Raw genomic sequence first — 23883 nt, forward strand, 5'->3', positions numbered from 1 at the left:
TTCTTAGAAAAGGCTCAGGTGATAAAACTTCTGTGAACCAGTTAGGAGTCTCAAAGTTGTGGGGAAGCATTTAGTAGCTGGAAGGAGATGGAATTGAAGATCCACAATTAATGGTTTTGTCAAGTTAGAAAACTTATAAAGATTGTATTTACTTGAGCTTTTGTAGCAGTGAGAAAGGAAAGGAAGAAACAGGCATTTATATTAAATACTTAATATGTGCCAGCCACTATGCTGATGATGTACAATTATTATCTCATTCACAACAACCTTGAGAAGTAAGTGCTATTATTATTTGTCCCCATTTTACCATTGAGGAAATTGAGGCACAGAAAGGTTAAATGACTTGCCCAGAGTCACACAGCTAATAAGTGTATAAGAGTGGATTTTATCTCTGGTCTTCTTGATTCAGGCCTAACACTCTACTGTGCTAATTGCCTTAATAGAGAAAGAAGAGGTGCATTAAGGCTCTCCCCTCTATCAAGCAGCAAGTTTCATGAGGTTTACCTCCTGGTTTCTTCTCTACTAGGTTGAAGTTTCATTGCGTTATCCTGGGCAATGAGAAGAACACTCACATAAAGGGAGTGTTTTCATAAAATGATCATCAGTTAAAGTCTTAAGGGTTATTTTGACTTAATATATAATTGCTACACAGAAAGGATTTTTTTTAAGACAATGAAGTGGATTTATTGAATTTCAATTACAGATTCACAGTCTGGAATTGGTAGGGAACTCTGATACCATATTAGTCAATACATATCTGAATTTTTATTTTATTTTTTATTTGAAGAATTATCTCTAGAAGCTGCCTCCATTCGCTTTTGGAGAGATGTTTGTTCAAAAGTTTCTTCTTACACCAAGCTGAAATCTCCCCCTCTGCTATATATGGTTGTCTGTTGGTGTTCTTTCTACCTTATGGGTTCATATTGACAAAAGATTTTTTAAGTGCCTGCTATGCTGAAGGCCTTGAATTAGGTAATGGTGGTACAAAGGCAAAAATGAACCAACCAACTAGAAGTCTAATCCCATTTATGGTGACATTTCATTTATTTTCCTATGCTGTCTAGAAGCTATCTCCAGTTTCCTCTGATATGTACATATTGCCTTACTTCTTGTCCTATCCTTTGTTGTGCTGATTCTCCTCCTCCTATGCTAAAATGTGTTGCCTAGGATTGAATCTCTCCAAATATTGGATTCTATATTCTACATTGGCTGTCATTTCCCTCATTCTGAGTGCTTTGTGGGTATGTGTATATGTGTTTGGTTTTTTTTTGGGGGGGCGAGGGGGAATGTATGTGTCTCTGTGTGTGTTTAATATGGTCCATTTAGTCCACTAAAGCCTCCATATTTCTTTCATATAGATTCTCTAGCTGTGTCTTTCCTGTTGTGTTTATGTATGGTGGTGTTTTTTATGGTGTGGTTTTTTGTTTTTTTTTTTTTCCTGTTAGTATTGAACACTACTTTTTAGACTTATTATATTTTGTCTTATGACATTCAGCCTAAGGCTTTCATCTGTGGAGATTTTTTGGATTCTTACTCTTTCAAGGTAGTAGAACTCTCTTTCCATATGGTATGTAGGTTGATAAATGTGCTGTGTCTGCCTTTATGGCAGCTATTCTCAGTTTTTTTTTTTTTTTATCTCAGAAAGACACTTCCTTCCTCTACTCTCCCTTCCCTTCCAAAAAAAAAAAAAATTTTTTTTTTTTTGTATGGGTTATGTCTATTGATATTTACAATAATAGAAAATAATTTTGACCTCATGACACCCCTGAAAAGATATCTGAACCACACTTAGAGAACCATTAATCTAGGTGTTACTTTACTCTTTCTCTATCCACCTTGAATTTCAGCTTCCTATTAGGTATTGATTTGTATTTTCTAGCCCAAATATTCTTAGCAGAACCCGCCCCCCCAAAAAAATTAATCCAGCAACAAAGAACTGAGCCACTAGTGATGCTTTCTTCCTGCCATGAAGAACCACCCTTTGCACAAAGGATCCTTATTTCTTTTCTGATCATCTTTTTCCAGTACACTCCTTAATATTCTTCACAAGCCTGATCTTATTTTGAACTTTAACTCTCCCTGTCCTCTGATCTTCTTCCCTGAGATGTCCAGTTCTCTCTTTTTTTTCTCCCTGAATTGATGATTGCTTATCCTTTCTTTCTGAATAAGGTGTGTCTTGATGACCTCACTCAGTATCACAATAACTTTCCTGACTGAAGTGTCTCTTCTATCTGTGCTGTGTCTTATTAGAATTTCTAGTAAGTTTCTTGAAGGTAGACACTATCTTTGCTTTTGTATTTATATCCACAGAATTTAGCACAGCATATGGTACATAATAAGTGATTAATGAATTCTCATTCACTAACACTTTTAAAAATTTTTATTTTTATGGATACCTTACTTTCATTTTTTACATAGATGAAGTCATCCCTTTCTAGCTCTTACTTAACCACCTAACCATTGTAAAAAGATAAAACAGAAATTTAATAGAAATAGGCGTTTAAGTAAACAGAACCCTTCAATTCATCAAGGATGTCTATTTCATACCTATAATCTCTTACCTCTGAAAAGAAGGGAAGTAGATTTTTTCCGATCTCTTCTCCAAGTTTAGTCATGATAATTATGCAGTGTTCAGGTTTTTTTTTTTTTTTTTTTTTTTTTTTTCTATTTATATTGTTGTTTCAACACTCTTATAGAGTTGTCATTTTTTCACATTGACTCCCAATTACCTGTCCATCTTTCTGTCTCCTGTACTTGTTTATTTTTAAAAAAAAATCTAGTTGATATGTTTTCCTTGCCTCCATAAGTCTTTTTAAATGCCACTCCTTCTCTTTATTTCACATTAGAATTGTTTTCTATCTTTTGATTTTCATCATTGAGTTTTATGTCTCTCTTCCTTGTAGAATTTTAAATCTTTTGATCATTGATCATAGAAAACTGTCTAGTTCAGCCTTTCATTTTATACATGAGGAAACTAAGGGAAAGAGATTTAAATAACTTGCCCAAGATGACATAGGTTGTACATATTCATCAATTTTGGATTTTGAATCCATGTTTCCTGATTATAGCTATTTTCCATTGTAGCATTTTGAGTATGATATCTTCAAATCTAGCTAGTTGTTCAACTATGCCCAGGTTTGCTGAATCTGATGGGGGAGGGTATGGGATTCAGGTTCTCTCTCTAACATGAATATATATACATAGTTGAACAACTAGCTAGATTTGAATATATGTAAGACTCTGGGAAGGTCACTGCTAGAGACAAATATCCCAAAGAAGTGAAAACACGAATATAGACCAGAAAGAACAATCAAGAATACTAAGATGCTGTGTCCAGTTACATCTATTAAAACATTCCTATCATTTCTACTCAAGCAAGTAGTTTCTCCTTATATTATTGAGGGGGGAAAAAAAAAAATGAAAGAAATGGTTATCAAAACTTAAAACAAGTTTAATTGGCCCTTGGTTAAAAATCCCTGACATAGAAAGAAGAGAGACAGAGAAAAAGCCAAAAGACAAGGACTTTCAATAGGGGACTTGTATTTAAATATGTGACAGTCTTTCAAAAAATAGTTTCCTTTCTCACAGACATTATTGTGTTTATGGTTTTTTTTTTTTTTTTTTCTATAGTTTTCTTGGCTAGCTAAGAATAACAAGGAATTTGAATAAATTTACATTCCATGTATGCATTGAGATTTCTTTGACCTGTTGCTTGGGAATGAAATCTCTGAGAAACATAAGAAATCTGAAATCCTGGAACAGCTTTACAAATGCACTAGCAATGATCAGATTAGAGCTGCATGTTTTTTTTTTTTTTTTTTTTTTTTTTTTTTTTTTTTTTTTTTTTGTTTCCCCCTATTTGCTACAAGTGTTCAATGTGGACATTTCTGCGTGTTGTAAGCCTTATTTGATATTTTTATTCTTATAAATGCAATGATAGTGTTTTCCTTCAACTAATATGTCCTTTTTAAAAAGAAACATGCTATCTAACATCAGTATTTTTATGTTTTCTTTGTCCTGCAGATGGTGCTAGAATCATGTCTCATTTCAGTTGAAGGGGGGAAAACTTTACAGAATGAAGTGAATGATGTGGTTAAAATGATTCCTTTGTGTACTTAATTTAGAAGTCTGTATAAGAAACAGTTAAAAAAATAATATATTCTCAGTGTGCTTTTATATGTAAGCGGGGAAAAAAAGAAGTTTTTTTCATGTCAAACTGTATTTTTATTAAGAATGACCTGCGGCTTTTAAATAGAGTGAGATACCTCCATCTAAGGATAGAGGAAGAGAGAGAGTATTACTAGTGCCAAAATGTAACAGTTTTTTCTCTTTTCAGACTGTGACTACACCAGCCAGTGTTGTCACAGTTACCCCAGTAAAACCATTGAATACTGTAACTCCCCTGAAGCCTTCAGTCATCGCAACACCAGCAATCCCCTCACAAGAGAGCACCCAGAAAGTTGAGACTCCAGCAGCTGTACAAACTAGTATCTCTGTGGTAATATTCTGTGATTCTTGAAATGGTTTTCCTTGCATCCTATAATCTTTTAGCTAAAGATGAATGCTTTATACTCATTGCAATGTCTTATCCTTTTCCTTCCCGTAATTAGGAAATGCTAGAAAATGTGACAAAATGCAAAAACTTTCTTGCAATGTTGATAAAACTAGCATGTGGTGGGTCTCAGTCTCCAGAAATGGGACAGAATGTGAAGAAGCTTGTGGAAAATCTCTTGGTAAGTTATTTCTTTTTTTTCTGGGAGACAGGGTTAAGTGACTTGCTTGGGTTCACATAGCTAGGAAATCTGTGGCCTGATCTGAGCACTCCTGCCTCCAGATTTGGTACTCTATTATACCATTTAGCTGCACTGCTGATAAGCTATTTTTTTTTTTTTTTTAAACAAATCTTGCAAACCTTAAAACCAGAAGTGCCAACTTAATTTAGCATGATAGAAATGATGTTAAGTCCTAATGGGAGAGGTATTAGAAAAAGGGGAAACAATATAATTATCATCTTAAATCCCTCTTTTTTTATTAAGTGGTCTTAGTAAGCTGAACTTGAATTATAGTTATAATGTTAAAGCATTATAACATCTCTTGATCTCTTGATATAGGCTTTACTTTCCCCCTCTTTTTCACTCACCCCTCTAAAAAAAAAAAAGAAAAAAAACAGACTTAGCTTACTTACATCAGTGGTATCACACTGAAATAGAAGCAGAATCACTGTGGGGTCTGCATGTTGACTTCAAAATGAAAATAGACATTATCTGTATTGTATTTTTGTTTGTTTTTGTGACATTTCCTTATTAGTTTTTTTTATGTAGTTTGGGTCTCAGGAGAGTTTCGCTGATCTTTTTGCAAGTTTGACAGTTCTGGCTTATAAGCAGTATTTATTTTCAGTATAGAGTTATGTGTTTTGCTTTTTAAAACTTTTTAAAACTTTGCATTTTAGTTGTGTAAGCTTCTAATACAGTACCTAGCATGATTCCTGGCAAATGTTAGATACTTGTATAAATGAATCAGTATTATTTGGATATGGAATCCAGACCTGCATGCAGGGTCAGCAAATTTTCTATAACATATAAATCTTAAAAGTTCTTTTGGGAGCATTGAGAGATTAAGTAACAGATACTATAAGATACAGGTCTTTCATGACTGGTCTTTACTGGATCCACCATATTGTTTTTTTTATTTATGGATATGTATGTTCTAGCATACATGAATATATAAAGGTGCTGTATGTTAGATTTTAATCCTTCAAAAGATCTGTGATTTAGTAGTTTGGGTACTGTTTTCTATCACTACAGAAAACAGCCCTTTCAGATGTTAGTTAAAAGTCCCTATGACCACAAAGCTGTTCCCCCAACATTTTGGTTCATCAAACCTTTTCAAACCAGCTTGGCTGGTTGTCAGATGATAGCTATGGAGTCCACCTCTCTGCTTTCCTTTCTTTCCAACTTTCTAGTTGATACTTTATCCTTTGCCATTTTCTATCTGTCATAATAAAGCATTGAAGTAGGAGAATATTGCATTTGTGATTATAAGATATTATCTTTTCCCTTTAGTATTATTACAATTTTAATTACCTTTAGGGTTAGTATAATTATTTAAAATGAAGGCTAATTTTGCTTTTTGAAGGGAAATATTCAAATATTTTGAAATGTTGAAATATAATAGGTACTAAATGGTTTGTAGTATTTGTTTTCAAAAGGAAACTTGCTGAGGATTTTCTGAATGAGAATGTATAAATGAAGTCAGAGCTGATGGTACAATCTGGTTCCCACCTACCTTTCTAGCTTTATTTTATATTCTTTTTTGGTCAACAAAACCTATACAAGCAATTTCCCCAATATAAACATTCTAGATAAGCCTTCAAGGCTTATGTTAGATGCACCTTTTGTAATATTCTCCAGTTTTAACATGTCAACTTAAAATGCAAGGACTATGCTATTTTTGTCTTATATCCCCAGAGTGTTGCATAATGCCTTGCATATAGTAGGTATTTAAGAAATGTTCGAATTGATATTGAGGTTGGGGAGGTAGTGGGGGGGAGGCATGACCATAAAGAATTTATGTGGCTTGGAAAACAGATGTAATTTTCAAGAATTTTCCCTCTTGGTTTAGAATCTATATGTTCTTTTAAATACAGTGTATGTTTCTCAGAATATATCTGTTAATTTTATCTGAAATAGCATTCTAAAAGGATAATGTAGTCTGGCCAACGCATGTTGCATTTATTTTAATTTTCTCTTTTAATAGTTTCATTCTCTTCCTTTTTCCCCTCCCTATTTTAAGAAGTGGTTTTTTTTTTTTTTTGTTTTTTTTTTTGTTTTTTGCTTTGTAAAAAGTTTGTATAATTAGTGGTATTGCTCTTGTATTGGGGTATTAATTTTTTTAGAACATTTTGTGTACCTATGTCATTAGGAATCTGAATTATTATATGTATTTCTATAAAATAGCAGTTCTACTTATCCACAATGTTTACGTGCAACTGAGACTTTGTTTTAGGTTACTGAAAGTTTCCTACAGTTGAAAAGTATCTTTATCTAGATGAAGGCAAAACATATATTTTGGCAGTAGTTAATAGCATTTTATTCTTTTCTTCTAAGGATGCAAAAATCGAACCAGAGGAATTTACCAAAAAGTTGTACATTGAACTCAAGTCCTCACCTCAACCACATCTTGTCCCTTTTCTAAAGGTAAGATTATTTTGGAGGCTGGGTATATAGGAAAGGGAGATGGGGTGGCAACTGTATGATAATAAAATTATTATGTTTAATCTGAATAAGATTATTATTACCTTACTTTGAAGAAGACTACTAAGGGAAACATTATGAAGTATAATTTTAAGAAATAGAACATAAAGTTCTCTCCATGCTTTTTAGCTTGTAAAATTTTGAGGGGAGAATTCCTTTATATACTGGAGAAGTAGTAACCTATTTTAGTCAAACCTTTTTCCTGTGTATTTTTTCCATGAGAAATAATATACCAATTTTTATCACTTGCACAGGAACATTTCTCAGAATAGTTTGTAGATTTATAGACGATCCTCTGCCTTTAGTGAGCATTCAAATCATTTTCCTGTCTCATTGAATAGTTTGCCAACAACCTTGCTTCTTACCTGTCCTTAGGACTGACTCAAGACAGGTTTTGCAGTGGTATGACTTCTGTGGTATGGGAGGATGGGAAGATGTACTCAGGTACTTAAGTCACTTTTGAGGCTACTTTGGTTCATCCTGGACTGTTCTGTGAATTGCCCTTGTTAATTTCTTTGAAATAGCTGCCAGACTCTGGTTTTCTTCTGAAAGGTATCTAAATTGAACTTTAGTCTTCTTTATTCAAAAACTTATTTGGGTTTCACTGCTTTAAAAGGAAGAAGCAGTTAAGAGTGATAAGAGTCAATTGTTAGGCATATTATGGATTAAAGAGTTTATTCCCTGTTTCCCTCTGTTAGCACTAAAATTCTTTGGAAAGCTTTCATAGGACTGCAGTAACAGAAATTTAATTTATAGTTAGGATGGTTTAGTAGTGCAATGAATAGAATGTTGGACTTAGGAAATGAATGCAATGAATAGAATGTTGGAGTTAGGAAATTCAGCTTTCCACAGTGACAAGCTATAAGACTTCACTGCTCTTTGTCTCAGGTTCCTTATTTGTAAAATTGAGAAAATAATGGCTTGTAGTATCTCACAGGGTTATGAACAGCAGATGAAATGTTTGTAAAGCACTTCAGAAACCCTAAAGCTCTCTATATAAATGCTAGCTCTTATTATTTGAAGACATTATATGAAAAAGGGAAGCAGTGGGTAGTAGAAGTGGAAAGAAAAGTTACTAAATTGGGGTGGGTTAGTTAATTCCTGAAATTCAGTATGTCTCCTTTAACAAGATGAGGACTATTTTTTCATTATTATCTTACATCACTCTCTTCCCAGATTTTCTTGTACTTTTAGTTTTTTTAAGAAAGATTTTAAAAATCCTTTTTGAGCTCTTCCATGACAGGCTAATTCACATTTTTCTTTAAGGCTTTGGATATGAGTTGTTGACTTTGTTGTCTTCTGAATTTGTATTTTGATTTTTCCCTGTCATCATAGTAACTTTATTCAGAATATTTTTCTGCTGTTTGTTCATTTTCAAGCTGGTTTTTTAAAATGTGTGTTAAAGTGGGGTTCACTTCTGGAGTCCCAAGCTTCAGAGGGGGTGTATGTGTATGTGTGTGTGTGTGTTTTGCAGTTTTCAGACTTCCAAGTTTTCATTCCTTCCAAGATGGTATGATTTATGGAGAGGTGTGTTTGCCATTTTCCTCAACCAATAAACTTTAGTGACTGGTTTGTGAGTGACTATAAGTACTCTTTTCCTTTACCCTGAAACTTTGGCCATGGTCCCTGGTTGACCACAAACTCTGGTGTTCTATTGCTTCTCCTCATTTTGGGACTGGGACGCAGAACTGTGATCTACTTCCACATATAAGCAATACAACAGAGTCCTGCCCCTGGTGCCAGCAAAAGAACCCCTGTAAATATTCTTCTGACCAGATGTCCAGCTCTCTTGCTTGTCTGTGGTTTGAAAGGTCTGGAAATTACCACTACTGCCACTAATTCAGTCTCCCTGATGCTGATGTTGATTTAAGTATATTTCTCCTGTATCATGGCTGTTTCCTTCTAAATGGTTAGTGTGAACTTTTTGATTAACTAAATAAGGGGAGAAAAAAGAGGAAAGATAACAGCATCTGTCAGGTACTTTGCTAAGTACTTTATAAATATTATTTGATTCTCACAACTCATCCTTCTTTAACAATTGAGGAAACTGACAAAATGAGATTAAGGGTCTGAGGCTGTATTTGAATTTAGTTCTTTCTCACTCTAAGCCCAGTGCTTTTTCCACTAAACCTCTTAGCTGCCTCTAACAATTGTAAAATATTATATCTTGTCTAGATTACTATGAAACTGTGGCATTCAGATGTCATATAAATATAAATATAAATATGCCTTAATGATTTCTTTGGGTGAATGTTGTAAAGACTCCCAAAGAGTAGTGGGGTTATAAATTAGTAAATATTAGCACTTCTACTAATGAAAAATAGCCATTTTCCATTGAAAGAAAAAAAAAATTTATTTTAATGATTAAGTTCTGTTATCTAGGAAGAAAGTTTTATAAATATAGGTCACATCTATGTAATCAGTTTTAAAGGTTTTTGTCTTCTCCCCAAACTTTTTTTAATAGTTGAATTTTCAAGGAGTTTTAAATGTACTGCTTTTTGAAAATAACAATTTATTTTAAACTTAAATCAAATGATCAATTCTGATGGACATGGCTCTCTTCAACAATGAGACAATTCAAATCAAGTTCCAATTGTCCAGTAATGAAGAGAGCCATTTACACCCAGCGAGGGGACTATGGGAACTGAGTGTGGATCACAACATAGCATTTTCACTCTTTCTGTTATTGTTTGCTTGCATTTTTGTTTTCCTTCTCAGGATTTCTTTTTTTCTTTCTAGATCTGATTTTTCTTGTGCATCAAGATAACTATAGATATGTGTACATATATTGGATTTAACATATTTAACATTTATTGGACTATCTACCATCTAGGGGAGGGGATGGAAGGAAAGAGGGGAAATTTGGAACAGCAAGGGTCAATGTTTAAAAAGATTAAAAAGATTACCCATGCATATGTTTTGTAAATAAAAAGATATAATAATTTTAAAAAAAACTTAAAATAGAAAAAAAATTCATGTGCACCACAAACATGAGAGGATTCAAAATATATAGCAATAAATTTCCATTTCAAGAAAGCCTACGTATAACAAATACTATGCGTTGTGTTCAGAGCTATCTATCTTATCCTTTGTATTCTGCATTTTTTAAAATAACCTTTTTAAAATTTTAGACAAATGTAATTTTTCCTCTAATTTTATTTAGGGCTAAGTATGGTCATCCATTTTTGCATTCTTCATGCTTCTTTAAAAGTGTTATTGCTATTATCAAGTTTCAGAGAATCTTTTCTAAATTACTTTTTAAAAGATTTAGATTAGGAATATCAGAAATGACAACTTTTTGAGAACTATTTGATAATGTTAAGGATTATTCAGATTTCACTTCTTTTTTTGGTTTAATGGCAGAAATGAGATTTTGAGAAGTTCAATATCACAGGGACATTTGAATAACTAGCTTCATGATAATATTACTTGGTTTATTTAGTTTTAACTAATTTTGAATAAATTTTCAAAGTATTTTGGACTTTAGGGTTCTTGTTGACTTAAAGAGGAAATTCTATTTATCCCTTTCATTTTCTCCATCATCACCTCTTAGCGTCCTAGTGAAGCACATTTGACTGCAATGAAGACATTTACCTTACTTTTGTCTTTCTTTTCTGATTATGCTTCACCTCTTTCAGGTGTGATAGCTTAGTCTTCATTTAGACAGAAGAAAGAAATCAGAATGTAGTGGAACAATGAAAATATATTCTAGTGGTATAATCTAAAAATAGTTTTAAATTATTCTTTTTTCGAGGGAAAAAATCATTTCAGCTTGTAGTTATTAAAAAAATTTTTTATATCTTATTTTTAAAAAATAACAGCTGGATTTGCCCCAGTATCCATTTTCTTCCCTATTTCTGAGGAACCATTGCATAAAACAGATAATCAGCTTTTTAACTATTAATGCAACATCTGAAAATTCTTAATTTCAGCCTTTACTTTCTAAAAAGAAGATTAAAGCCATTTGGTAATGATCTAACTTTCTTAGTATTTCTTTTTCTATTTTCATTTTATTTCCTGGAACTCAGTTTTTAAATTCATGAATACTGTGGTAATGTTATTAAAGCCCCAGTACAGATCTGGTTTGTTTATAGCAGGGGCCCTTGAAGTTTGGGGGGATTTAAATGAATGTTATATATTTTAATTTTAACTTTGGTCCAAAGTATATTTAAATGTTTGCATATGGTTGTTTTTTTGTTGTTTTGGGTTTTTTTGGTAACAGTTTTCAATTATGTTTTTTAAAAACACTAATTTCCTCACAGCTTTTAGGAAGACTTCCATTCTAGGATTGACATAGTGTTTTGAATTAGCATGCCACTATTGAATAAGTGACAGAATTTGATGATAAAAATTTTATCCATAATATTTATTTGCTAAGGCTGAATATATAACAGATTTTCTGAGGCAGCTAGGTGGTACAGTGAAAAGAGCTGTGGACCTGGAGTTAGGAATACCTGACTCACATCTAAATTGACGGTGGTCTTCAGTTACTATCTTTGTATCCATGGGCAATTCACTTAACATCTCTTTGCCTCAGTTTCCTCATCACATAAAATAGGGATAATAATAGCACCTATTTTGCAGTTTTATTGTGAGAATTAAGATGAAATAATAATAGTAAAATGATTCACATAATGCTTGGCACAGAGTAAGTACTATATAGATGTTAGTGTTGTTACTATTGTTGTTTTATTGGCAATTGTTATTTTAAAAAAGCAAATAGGGTTTTTGGAATTGTGGGGAAAGTTTGCATAGCAAATAACAGTTCATAAATGTTTATTTCAAGTACTTTTTGTTTTTTAATTGCTTGGTTGTTTGGTTCTTAGTGATAAGTATTGAATTTTTCCATTTTTAGAAAAGTGTGACTGCCTTACGACAGCTAATGCCCAGCTCCCAGAGCTTCATTGAGCAGTGTGTCCAGCAAACTCCTTCCCAGGTCGTCATTCCTACATGTGCCACAGTCACTTATCCTCCTCCTGTAGTGACAACAGCTGTTTCTTCCATCCACACGGAAAAGCCCGTCCATGTTTCCACAGCACCAACAGTGGGCACTGTCTCCATTCAGACTGCGAGTCCTATGGCTAGTACTGGAGGCATTGGAGTTGTCGCCCTTCGCTCTGGAAGCCCCGTTATTGGAGCTGGAGGACCCACAGTCGGAGCTGTTGCTGTCCACCCTATAAATCCAGCTTCTGTCCCAGGAGGTGTGACTAGCAAGGCTGTCACGCTCCATTCTGTAAGTTCAACCACCAGTCCAGCAGGAGTAACAGCTGGAACTGTCTTCCTTCAACCTGCAAAGCCTCTTGTGACCTGTGGTGCTACTACAGTAGCAACTGTTTCACTGCAACCTGAAAAACCCCTCATCCCTGGGGCAGCAGTAACGCTGTCACTTCCACCAACAAAACCCACTGTGACTTCTGGAGAAGTTGTGGGGCCATCCATTTCTCTTCCACCTTCAAAGTCAGTTGTGAATTCTGGAGTAGCCACATCTGCCTCTGTAAAGCCTGTCATTGGGCCTCCTATTCATATCAAACTTACACAACCTGGCTCCTTCCTTTCACAACCAGCCAGTACTCCACAAACTCTGAAATTCAAACAGTTAGTGAGTAACATTTTTTCCCCTCTAATATAGTCATTAATTTTGGGGAATTAAGGCCAATTGTTTCTAGACTTGGTAGTTGTAGGAATTTCACGGAAATAAAGGGACTAACGGAAAGCTTGTTGATTGATTTAATTATAGCATGTTTAATGATCTAATTGAAAGTTTTGTTGAGAGGATGTATGTGTTCCTTTAGATTTCACCTGCAAGGAATTATAGGAGCAATTTCTAGGTGTAGCTAGGTGGGGTGGTGGGTAAAGCACTATAGTAAGGAAGACCTGAGTTAAAATCTAGCCTTAGACACTGACTAGCTGTGTGATCCTGAGCAAGTTATTTAACCTCTTTTGCCTCAGTTTCCTCATGGGGAAAATGGGATTAATGACAGCATACTTCCCAGGGTTGTTGTGAAGATCAATTCAGATTATTGTTAAAGTGCTTAGCACAATGTTGGATTGGCACTCTTGTGTAGTCATTTAAGCAGTTTAAGTTTATATGGTGCTCTATACTTTAGGATTGTTTTAAAGAAAACATTCTATAAAATGTAGATTGAGGAAAAGACTTGCAGAAACTGGTTAAGTGGTCAGTATCACATAATTCAATTTCAGGTTGTCTTAACCCATAAGAATTGTTCTTTCACATCATGCGATACTTTTGTTCCTTAACTTAGATCATAATATTGTTCTCTTTTTGAGATTGTAGGCTTTTAGTTACATCTTACAGGCTATTTTATGCCAAGTTCTGTGCTGATAGTGGGGCAGTAATAGAGGTAGCCCCTATGTAGGAGTACATTTTGTACACAAAAATCTCAAACCAGATTGGGAAAGGAATGAAGAAAAAGAGAAAGGAGGCAATTGTTCTAAATGTGGGAAGGTGAATAATTCAAAGTTACTGAGTATATTACTGCAGAATAGAGAGATTCTGTAATCTACTCCCACATATCAGGGACAACCAGTGAATGGTGACAATCATTTCTTGTCCTTTTAAAGCCCTGGCTAATCTCTTGCCTACCTCTTTTTGGGTCTGTCAAACACATGAGTGGAAAATATTCATGGCATGGCACTGGGAAGACCCAAGGTTAATTTTAAGAACAGCCATATCACAACAGGGTTTCAGGGTTCCAAGGGGATTGTTAGAGAGGAGGAGATAACTATATATATGATAAAATTGTCCCAAGGTAGGTGGCCCATCCTGAACAGAAGTAAATCTGTTATATATCCTCTATAGGTCATACTCAAGTTTGTGTATTTGTGGGTCCATGATCATTCCTCTCCAGAAAGAAAAAATAAAACATTTCTCACAGTATTTTGGCTTTTCTTGGAATACTTTAAGGAAATTGTAACCAAGAATGAGAATTGTGTCTAGTTAATTGACATACAATTCTTCAATTATGTTTCTTCCATCATTCTTTCAAGGAATGTAAACTGTGTTCTTTTTCTGAGAGTTTACTGTTTTTGTTTGCCTTTGTTTCAATTTCAGTTAACAAATTTGATTTTAGTATTCATGTCTAGCTATTTAAAACAGATTGGATACAGCAAAGGCTGCTGTAGCTAAATACTGGCTAGTGGAGATGTATTATAATCAGGCTTCTAACAGAGTTACCTGAGGCACAAAATACCATAAACTATTTTGTGTGGTAATGCCTCACGGAATGGGGTTTAATACTCACAGAGCTGGAAGAATCCATGAAATAGAATCATTTTTAGATGACTTAAATTAGCAGTACTGAAGTTAAAAAATGAATAATTAAAAATGAAAAAGACTATCATGACTAGGTTTGTAATAAGAGATGATCTAATTTAATTTTGAGTCTAAGTAAAAGGGAAAACATCCTGCTAGAAGTACAGGGAGTTTTGAAATACTTCAGAGAAAGTATATAGGGAAATGTAGGGGAAAAAAAATATGGCAAATACTGACTAAGAATGTTAATCCATGGATTTAGTTTGTAGTCTATATATCCCATCTATAATAGAAGGCAGTGTTTTCTTAGGTGCATTTCAACATTTCCATGTACGAGGTATTCTGCTAAGTGCCAAGGATACAAAAATGAACAGTGAATACAGTCCTTACCCTTAAGTAACCTACAGTGCATAGGGGGACAGCATGAATAGCAGTAGAAAAAAATATGGTGTGCATACCTACTATTATGATAGAAGCAAAGAAAAGACCCAGAGTCCTATGTGAAATTTTGATGAGCTAGAGAACTCATTCATTTAAGGATATTGAATAAGGAGATAGAAATCAGTGGATTTTATGGAAAAACATCAAAACAGGCTTGAAGAGAAGATTTATTCAGTATATTAATGGCAGATGGAGGTCAAGATTGGGTGACATTTAACACTGTGTAATTTTGTTGGCGTGTTGGCTTTTAGGAAGGGGGAGAATATTATGAAAAAAAAGGTTGAAAGGGAAACCAGAATTAGAAATGTCATTCTGGGGAGCTGGAATTTTATCCTTTTGCCTTTTGCAATTAGGGAGACATTGAAAGATTCCAAATGGAAGAATGATATCAGATAAATACCTTGTCAAAGTCTTTTTAGCATCTTTGTGAAGAATGGATTAGAAAGGAGCAAAATAGTGGCAGGAAGACCAGTTAGTTGGCTATTAGGAAAGAGATAATTAGGATCTGAACTAAGTTGGTTGTTATGTGAGTGAAAAAGACCATGTCTGTGAAAAGATGGTGTGGAAGTGGAAGCAGTCATGCCTGGCAACTTGTAGGTTATATGTGAGTAAGTGAAAAAGAAGAAAAGGTGATTCAGTTACGAGCCTTAGTGATTGGAGGAAAAGTGGTTGGTGCCTTCAAAAAATTGGTTGGTAAAGACATTTTTGAGTTTAGCTTTGGACATAATAAATTTGAGAGGCCAGTGGAACAAAGAGGATTTGGTTCTAATTAATTATCTTTGGATTTATTTAAACCCGTTTTGACTTCACTTAAAATTTCTGCTTGTTGTCATTTGGGATATCAAATCTTAAATTATAGCTTCTGAGCAAAGGCAAAAATAGTACTTTTTAACTTTTTATTTGTGCTAATAAGTGGAAACAATTTTTTTTTAAAAATGTGGTCCCTAGATGTTTACTTTTTTTTTTTAACTTATTTTTAACATTGCCTATTCTTCATGCTATTACAAACTTTGACCATAATTGCCCCTCAATTTTCATCTTTGCACACTGAAATTTTTTTTCCTAAATTTTTTTTTTTTAGCCTATTTCAATATGTCAGTTTCTGTATTCTCTTGATTATCATTTTGGTTGTTCTTTTCTGGGCCTGCTCTTGCTCTGTTTATTTCTACATTGAAGTGCATTGACTAGAACTTCATGGAATAGATGAATCATGCTTTTGTTCAAAGATAGGGTAATGTTTTCTGATGATATTTAATATAATATAGCCTATTATCAGAAGTGTTATCATTTCTTTGTAGATTCTACCATTTCTATATAGTTTGAGGTGAATTTTTATATCTTAAGAGAACAGAATAGCTGTTAGTACGCAGATTATTCATAAATATAAAGATAGGCAACACAAAACCTTTTCTGTTGCCAAAATAGAGTGTGATCCTTATCAGGGTTATAAGATGAATTGCTTGAAAAGGTCTGTTACTTTTGGATTCAAGAAGATCTGGTGTAGATCCTTTCTCTGACACACACATGCATGCATGCATACACATACATGTTGCATGGCTGTAAAAGCATATTGTTTAACCTCTCTTTTAGTTGCCATAATCATCTAAGATGTAAGTTATAGATAAGTTGCAGATCTGCCTTGGTGGAGAAAGTTTCCACATAGATGAAATAAGAGATTCAGACACACCTTCCCCAAGACAACCCCCCCTGATTCTAGAAAGTTGCTGTGGCCAAAATTTTTTTGGCCTATGGCTAATCTTGTGATGATCCCTGGACAACATTAAGAACAAATTAGAGGCAAGTATAAAAATATCAAAGTACCAAATATAAATATAAATATATTTTAAATTAAATATATTAAATTTTAAATTAATTAATTATTAAATTAAACATATTAATTAAATTAATTAATTATTTAATTAATAATGTATTAAATGTATTTTAAATATAAGTACATCATGACCAAACATTTATGCCAGATACATGTAAACCTAGAGTTGAGAGACCCCTCACATGCCAAGTTAGGCCCACCTTCTCATTTTATCACATGAGAAAACTGAGACCAGAAGGGTTAAGTGATGTCACAGGTAATAAAGAACAGAGATGAGACTTGAGACATTTGATGCCAGAGCCAGTGCTTTTTCAGTTGGACTATGGTCTTGTCACCCTGAGAGTTTTTGATAAAAATCTAGTATTTGTTCATGTTAATATGGCTGACAGAACAATAGAATAGGAAGAAATAAAATTTTCCTTACCATGATAAAAGCAATTTACCTTACCCAAGTTCCAGCATTTGTGAGATGGAAAAACATTTAGAAGCATTCTCACTAAAAATTCATACATTACCAAAGTATTCATTTTTCACTATTTCTGATTCAACAGATAACTCTTAAATATCAGCTATACCTAGGTACTCTGCATATGAAACAAAATGAAAAACATTTCCTGCCCTCAAAAATTTTTTGTGTTATACTGACAGAATAAAACAGTAAAAAGACAAGAATGCATCTAATAATTCCAGAAGGAAGGAGAATCAAATTAAGGATATCATTCAGGTTTCTTTAGGAGATGGTATGTGAGCTGAGCCTTGAAAAAGCTAGGAATTCTCAGAAGCAGAGTTAGAGTGCTCTTTGGCATGGAAAACTGCAAAAGCATGGAGATGATACCACATTTCTGGAATTGCATATAGGGTAGAATTGATCAAAGTGGGGGAGCAGTATGTTGTCTCCTTAGAAAAATAAGTAAAAGCCATATTGTGTAGTAAGCTTATTGTATTTGTATTTTCTCCTACAGGTAGACATTTTTTAAGCCTCAGAGTGACATGTTCAATCTTGTCCTTTAGGAAGATTATTTTGATAATTGTGTGGAGAAGAGATTGGAGAGAAAACTGTAAACCTGGGGACAGGTCAGGATATTATTGGAAGGTAGAGAGGTGAGAAAAGGGAGTACTGAAGTAATGCCCACAAGATGTTGCAAACTTACTAGGGAGAGGGCAAAATAGAGAATGATCAGTTTGATCAATTGGGAGGATTAAAGATGGTGGTACCCTCAGTAGAGATAAGCTTGGAAGATTAGGTAGTTTTATAAGGGAAGATGATTTTTTTTTTTTTTTTTTTTTTTTATGTGTTGAAATAACCTATGGGATATTAAGCTAAGATGCTGAGTTTTGTTAGTTGTGGATGTGGGATTTAGTTTAATTTAGGATAGGAAATCCTAGCAGTTATAAGAAAAAAAATTAGAGATCTGCAGTAGTTTTTTTTTTTTTTTTTTTTTTTTTTTTTTTTTTTTTTTTTTTTTTTTGAGGCTGGGGATAAGTGACTTGCCCAGGGTCACACTGCTAGGAAGTGTTAAGTGTCTGAGATCAGATTTGAACTCAGGTCCTCCTGAATTCAAGGCAGGTGCTCTATTATCCACTGTGCCACCCAGCTGCCCCTGCAGTATAAATTAAAAGACCAAAATGTTGTTATCATTTATACCATATTATAATTAGGGGAAAAAACCCTACTGTTCTAACAACAACAAAAATAGAATACATCAGTTCAATTACATAAAAGAAAAACTACCAGAATTAAATCATATATTAAGTCATGAAAACAGCATATTTCCAACAAAGGCATTAAATACTTAGGAATTAATTCTTTTTTTTTAGACATACCTGTCATTTATAAAGACAACTATAAAATTGAATAATGGAGTTTAGTAGAAAGGATACTGGACTGGCAGTGAAAGGACATAGATTGAAATTCTGACTTCTTACTAACTTTGAGATACTGGTGTTAAATCACTTAACTTCTTTTTTCCCCCAATTTCCCCCTCCCACGCCCTCCCCCCCCCCAATTCTGTATAATAAAGTAAGATTGGATTCTGTCTCAAGGTTCTTTCCAACTCTAAATGCTGGCTGTTCTAGAACTTTGTGGGACTCACATCCTTTCTGGAAGTAATCATATGCCTTGTTGATTGTAATAGTAAGGTTTGCAAGTTAGTCAATACTTGGATATTTCATCCCTGAGTGGACAAAAATAGGTGATTATTATGTGGGAGTTCTTGGCAGTCTCCTTATGTCTGAAAGTTTCTTTCTGACTACTACTTGCTTGAAATGATCATTTTCTGTAAGTTTGTAAAAGATAAACTGTAACTACACATAATCCCTTTCTACCAGTGAATTTTCTTTAGTTTATATCTTTGATAATCTTGATTAATTGGTTCTATATTCATAATTTTTTAAAAATAGATTTTTATCGATCAGTTTTATTTTTTGCATTTATTGGATCTTTTCCCCATTCCCCCCTTATTCTTTAAGCTTACATTTTGCATTAGAGGATAAAATCTGAGGTTTTCCAATTTAATCTAGTTACTTTTACAGAGGAAAGGAAGAATTTAACCTTTGCAGAGCATACTCTGCCAGTCAGCAAGGATGTGTTGTTGTGTTTTTTTTTTTTTGTTTTTTTTTTTTTTTTTTTTGTAATTTTGTATCCTGCAACTTTTATATATATAAAACAATTTTTATAGAATTATTTCTATAGCTTTTCAGCAGAATCTTTGGGGTTCTCTAAGCATACCATCATATCATCTGCAAAGAGTGATAGTTTGGTTTCCTCATTACCTACTCTTAATTCCTTTAATCTCTTTCTCGACTCTTATTGCTGATGCTAGGGTTTCTAATACAATATTGAATAGTAATGGTGATAGTGGGCAATCTTGTTTCACTCCTGATCTTACTGGGAAAGGTTCTAGTTTATTGCCATTACATATGATGTTACTGATTATTTTAAGGAATAGTCCATTTATTCCTATATCCTCAAGTGTTTTTAGTAGGAATGGATGTTGGATTTTGTCAAATGCTTTTTCTGCATCTATTGAGATGATCATATGGTTTTTGTTAATTTGATTATTGATATACTCGATTATTCTTACAGTTTTTCTAATATTGAACCAGCCCTCTGCATTCCTGGTATAAATCCCACTTGGGCATAGTGTATTATCCTGGGGATGATTTTCTGTAGTCTTTTTGCTAATATTTTATTTAAAATTTTAGCATCAATATTCTTTAGGGAGATTGGTCTATAATTTTCTTTCTCTGTTTTCAGCCTACCTGGTTCAATATCAATACCATGGTATCAATACCATGTCTGTGTCATAAAAGGAATTTGATAGGATTCCTTTAATCCTTATTTTTTCAAATAGTTTATATAGCATTGGAGTTAATTGTTCTTTAAATGTTTTATAGAATTCACATATAAATCCATCTGGTCCTGGGGATTTTTCTTAGGGAGTTGATTAATAGCTTGTTCTATTTCTTTTTCTGAAATGGGACTATTTAGACTACTTCTTCCTCTGTTAATCTGGGCAAGCTATATTTTTTAAGGTATTCTTCCATTTCATTTAAGTTATCGAATTTATTTGTATAAAGTTGGGCAAAGTAACTCTTAACTATTGTTCTAGTTTCCTCTTCATTAGTGGCGAGTTCTCCCTTTTCATTTTTAAGAGTAACAATTTGCTTTTCCTCTTTCCTTTTTTAAATCAGATTTACTAAGGGTTTGCCTATTTTGTTGTTTTTTTCATAGAACCAACTCTTAGTTTTATTAATTAATTCAATAATTTTTTTACTTTCAATTTTATTAATCTCTCCTTTTATTTTTAGAATTTCAAGTTTCGTGTTTGTCTGGGGATTTTTAATTTGTTCCTTTTCTAGCATTTTTAGTTGTAAGCCCAATTTGTTGACCCTCTCTTTCTCTATTTTATGCAAGTAGGCCTCTAGAGATATAAAACTTCCCCTTATTACTGCTTTGGCTGTATCCCACACATTTTGGTATGATGTCTCATTATTGGCATTTTCTTGGGTGAAGTTAACTTTAATTATTTATTTATATTTATATATATAAAATATATATATATATATATAAATATATTTATATATAATATATATATATAAATATATATAATATATTTATATATATGTATATATAATATTTATATATATAAATATATTTATTATAAGTTAATTATTAATTATGTCTATGATTTGCTGTTTTACCCAATCATTCTTTAGTATAAGATTATTTAGTTTCCAATTATTTTTTGGTCTATTTTCCCCTGGCTTTTTATTGAATGTAATTTTGAATGTAATTTTCATTGCATCTGCCTTGCTGCATTTGATTTTGAGGTTTTCATATCCTAATATATGGTCAATTTTTGTATAGGTTCCATAAATTGCTGAGAAGAAAGTATACTCCTTTCTGTCTCCATTTAGTTTTCTCTAATGATCTATCATATCAAACTTTTTTTGTATTTTATTTATTTTGTGGTTTGATTTATCTAATTCTGAGAGTGCAAGGTTAAGATCTCCCACTATTATAGTTTTGCTGTCTATTTTTTCTTACAGCTCTCTTAATTTCTCTTTTAAGAATTTAGATGCTGCACCACTTGGTGCGTATATGTTTAATATTGATACTGCTTCATTATCTATATTACCCTTTAGCAAGACATAGGGCCCTTCCCTATTTTTCCCTCTTTTAATTTGATCAATTTTTGCTTTTGCTTGATCTGAGATGAGGATGGCTACCCCTGCTTTTTTGGCTTCACCTGAAGCATAGTAGATTCTGCTCCAACTTTTTACCTTTATTCTGTATGTATCACCCTGTTTGAGGTGTGTTTCCTGTAAACAACATATTAGGATTCTGGCTTTTAATCCAGTCTGCTAACTGCTTCCTCTTTATGGGGGAGTTTACCCCATTCATATTTATGGTTAAAATGACTAATTCTATATTGCTTGCCATCATGTTAACCCCTGCTTATTCTTTTCTCAGATTTAGTTTTCTTATATTTAAATATTTACTCTTCAGCATGATGAATTGGAACTGATTTTTTTTTTTTTTAAACCTATATCTGGTATATTTGAAGATATAAAAAAAGTAAAATTAGCCTAAAACCAATTACTTTTTTAGTACAGCTTTTTAGAGTAGTTCTATCCTAAATGCCAATTGCAATGTTATTATTGCCATATCTTTGGTTTTTCCAAATGAATTGCCACATAGTTGTCTTTAACTAGTGGGTATATAAAGCAGAATATTGCTATTTTGGGTTTGTTAAATTCTGCCTTATGTTTATTTGAAAAGAGTCATGAATTAGTAGTGCATTATTAACTTGTGATTTTGATTGGTATTGACACAAAATCAGATTAAATTAATATTTTAAATATTTCAAGAATTTAGAGTTTTTAAAAATTAGTGAACAACCAATTTTTTCTTCTGTATAATCAAGCAGTACAAATTTCTGAATTAGCCATGTCTGAAAATAATCTTTTATTCTATATCCTGAATCTATCACTTGGAAGTATGGTAGCATGATTCATTTTTTGGAATGATGGATTATTGTATTGATCAGAAATTCTTAGTATTTCCAAATTGTAAAAATATCTTAAAATTTTCCTTTTTGTCAATACATTTCAGCAACCATTACCACCTAACTTTCTTGAACTGGGAACATCTTTAGCATTTGAAGAGAACCTTGCTGCTCAGCTCTTAAAGATGAATTCTTTCTTCTCAGGAGAAGTTGAAATAATGGAAAAGAAAATAGCTTCTATTTGAAATAATGATGATCACCAAATATTTTGTATATTTCCTTGTTTCCAGTTGTAATTTTCTGGCTATTTAATTCAGTTATTCATAAACAGAGTACTCAGGTATTAGATAATGCTGTTCACTCCCTGACTAGTTCTTAGGAAGAATAAGAAGAGAGGTTCACTTTTCTTTTTTGTTTTAAGGAAAAAGTAATTTAAGGGCAGAGTGGTGGTAGCTGAAAATATTGGCTAGGTTTTGGGTGATCTGTGGATTTTGATTATTCATGCAATTTTTGTATTATTTGAGGATTTTTATTATTCATTTAAGTTTGGCTACATATAATGAAAAGATATATAGTAAAATATCTCTGGATATGAAAGCCTAGAATATACACAAATAATGTATCCATTATGTAGCCATTATCTCATGGCTTTCTCAATGTCTTATCAGGTATTTGTTTGTTTGTTTAATGGACTAGCTATGTGGGCTTGTCAATTAGAAGCATTTCATAGAATCTTGGAGCTAGACCTGTTAGGTCATTTTTAACAACTCCCACTATCTTTATCAGCTTGCTTTATAACTTTTCTGACCAGTTGTCTTCATATAGCTTTTGTTTAAAGACTCTAGGGATGTAGAAAGTCTTTTCTACTCTGGATCAGGTCAGATTCTTAAGAAGTTTTCCCTTGTAGTCTTTTTGTGTATAATTTCTCCTGTAATTTCTTTAGTGTCCCCTCTGATTAAGCATGTAACTCATTTAACTTTTATATAGCAATTATGTTTCATTTTAAGTCTTTTATGTAATCTTTCTTGTTGCCTTCAACTAAATCTTGTAGGGAAACATACCTAGAGATAGTTGGATACCAAGTGGTTATCTGCCTAGGCTATAATTTTAGATTTTGTTGAGAAATACTTAAAAATTACTGCTAATAAGTATGAATGAAATTATACTTATTAAGTACTAGTTGCAGTGTTCCAGACACTATGCTACTGTAGTATTTTGGGAAGTCCATAATTACACTGACGACTAAAAACATCCCGTGAGTAATGCCTTAAGGAAGAGTGAGTAAAGATCTGAAACTTTTAATTTCTTAGTTGTACTCTATATTCACTTTGTGAAACTGGATGAATCTTCTTTGAACAAACTACAGTTTGCATTTCCAAAGATTATTAATAGAAATAATATCTTGATAATTATCTAAGACAAGTTGTAGAGCAGTGCTGATTTGCTTTGAGAGAATGGGTTTCCTTAATTCCCTATACTGATGAAATCACAGATCCAGTCCAAAATAGAAGCAAAAACTAACTTTGTGTACTTGAAAGAATACAGTACAGCACAGTATAATATATATTTAAGTGC

At 33.0% G+C, this 23883-nt stretch overlaps 1 protein-coding gene across 2 annotated transcripts in view; it reads left to right on the forward strand.

The window, feature by feature from the left end:
- Positions 1-23883, forward strand: part of TAF4B (TATA-box binding protein associated factor 4b) — a 157546-nt gene that overhangs the window by 35786 nt on the left and 97877 nt on the right. The window contains exons 4-7 of one of the 2 annotated variants that reach the window (XM_074276957.1): positions 4337-4498; positions 4611-4733; positions 7107-7196; positions 12109-12852. In XM_074276957.1, coding sequence (XP_074133058.1) covers positions 4337-4498; positions 4611-4733; positions 7107-7196; positions 12109-12852 — 1119 coding nt within the window. The remainder of the gene's footprint in view (positions 1-4336; positions 4499-4610; positions 4734-7106; positions 7197-12108; positions 12853-23883) is intronic. The other variant, XM_074276965.1, reaches the window with a different exon arrangement.

Source organism: Sminthopsis crassicaudata, chromosome 1 (genome assembly GCF_048593235.1).
Source record: "Sminthopsis crassicaudata isolate SCR6 chromosome 1, ASM4859323v1, whole genome shotgun sequence".
NCBI lineage: Eukaryota > Metazoa > Chordata > Mammalia > Dasyuromorphia > Dasyuridae > Sminthopsis > Sminthopsis crassicaudata.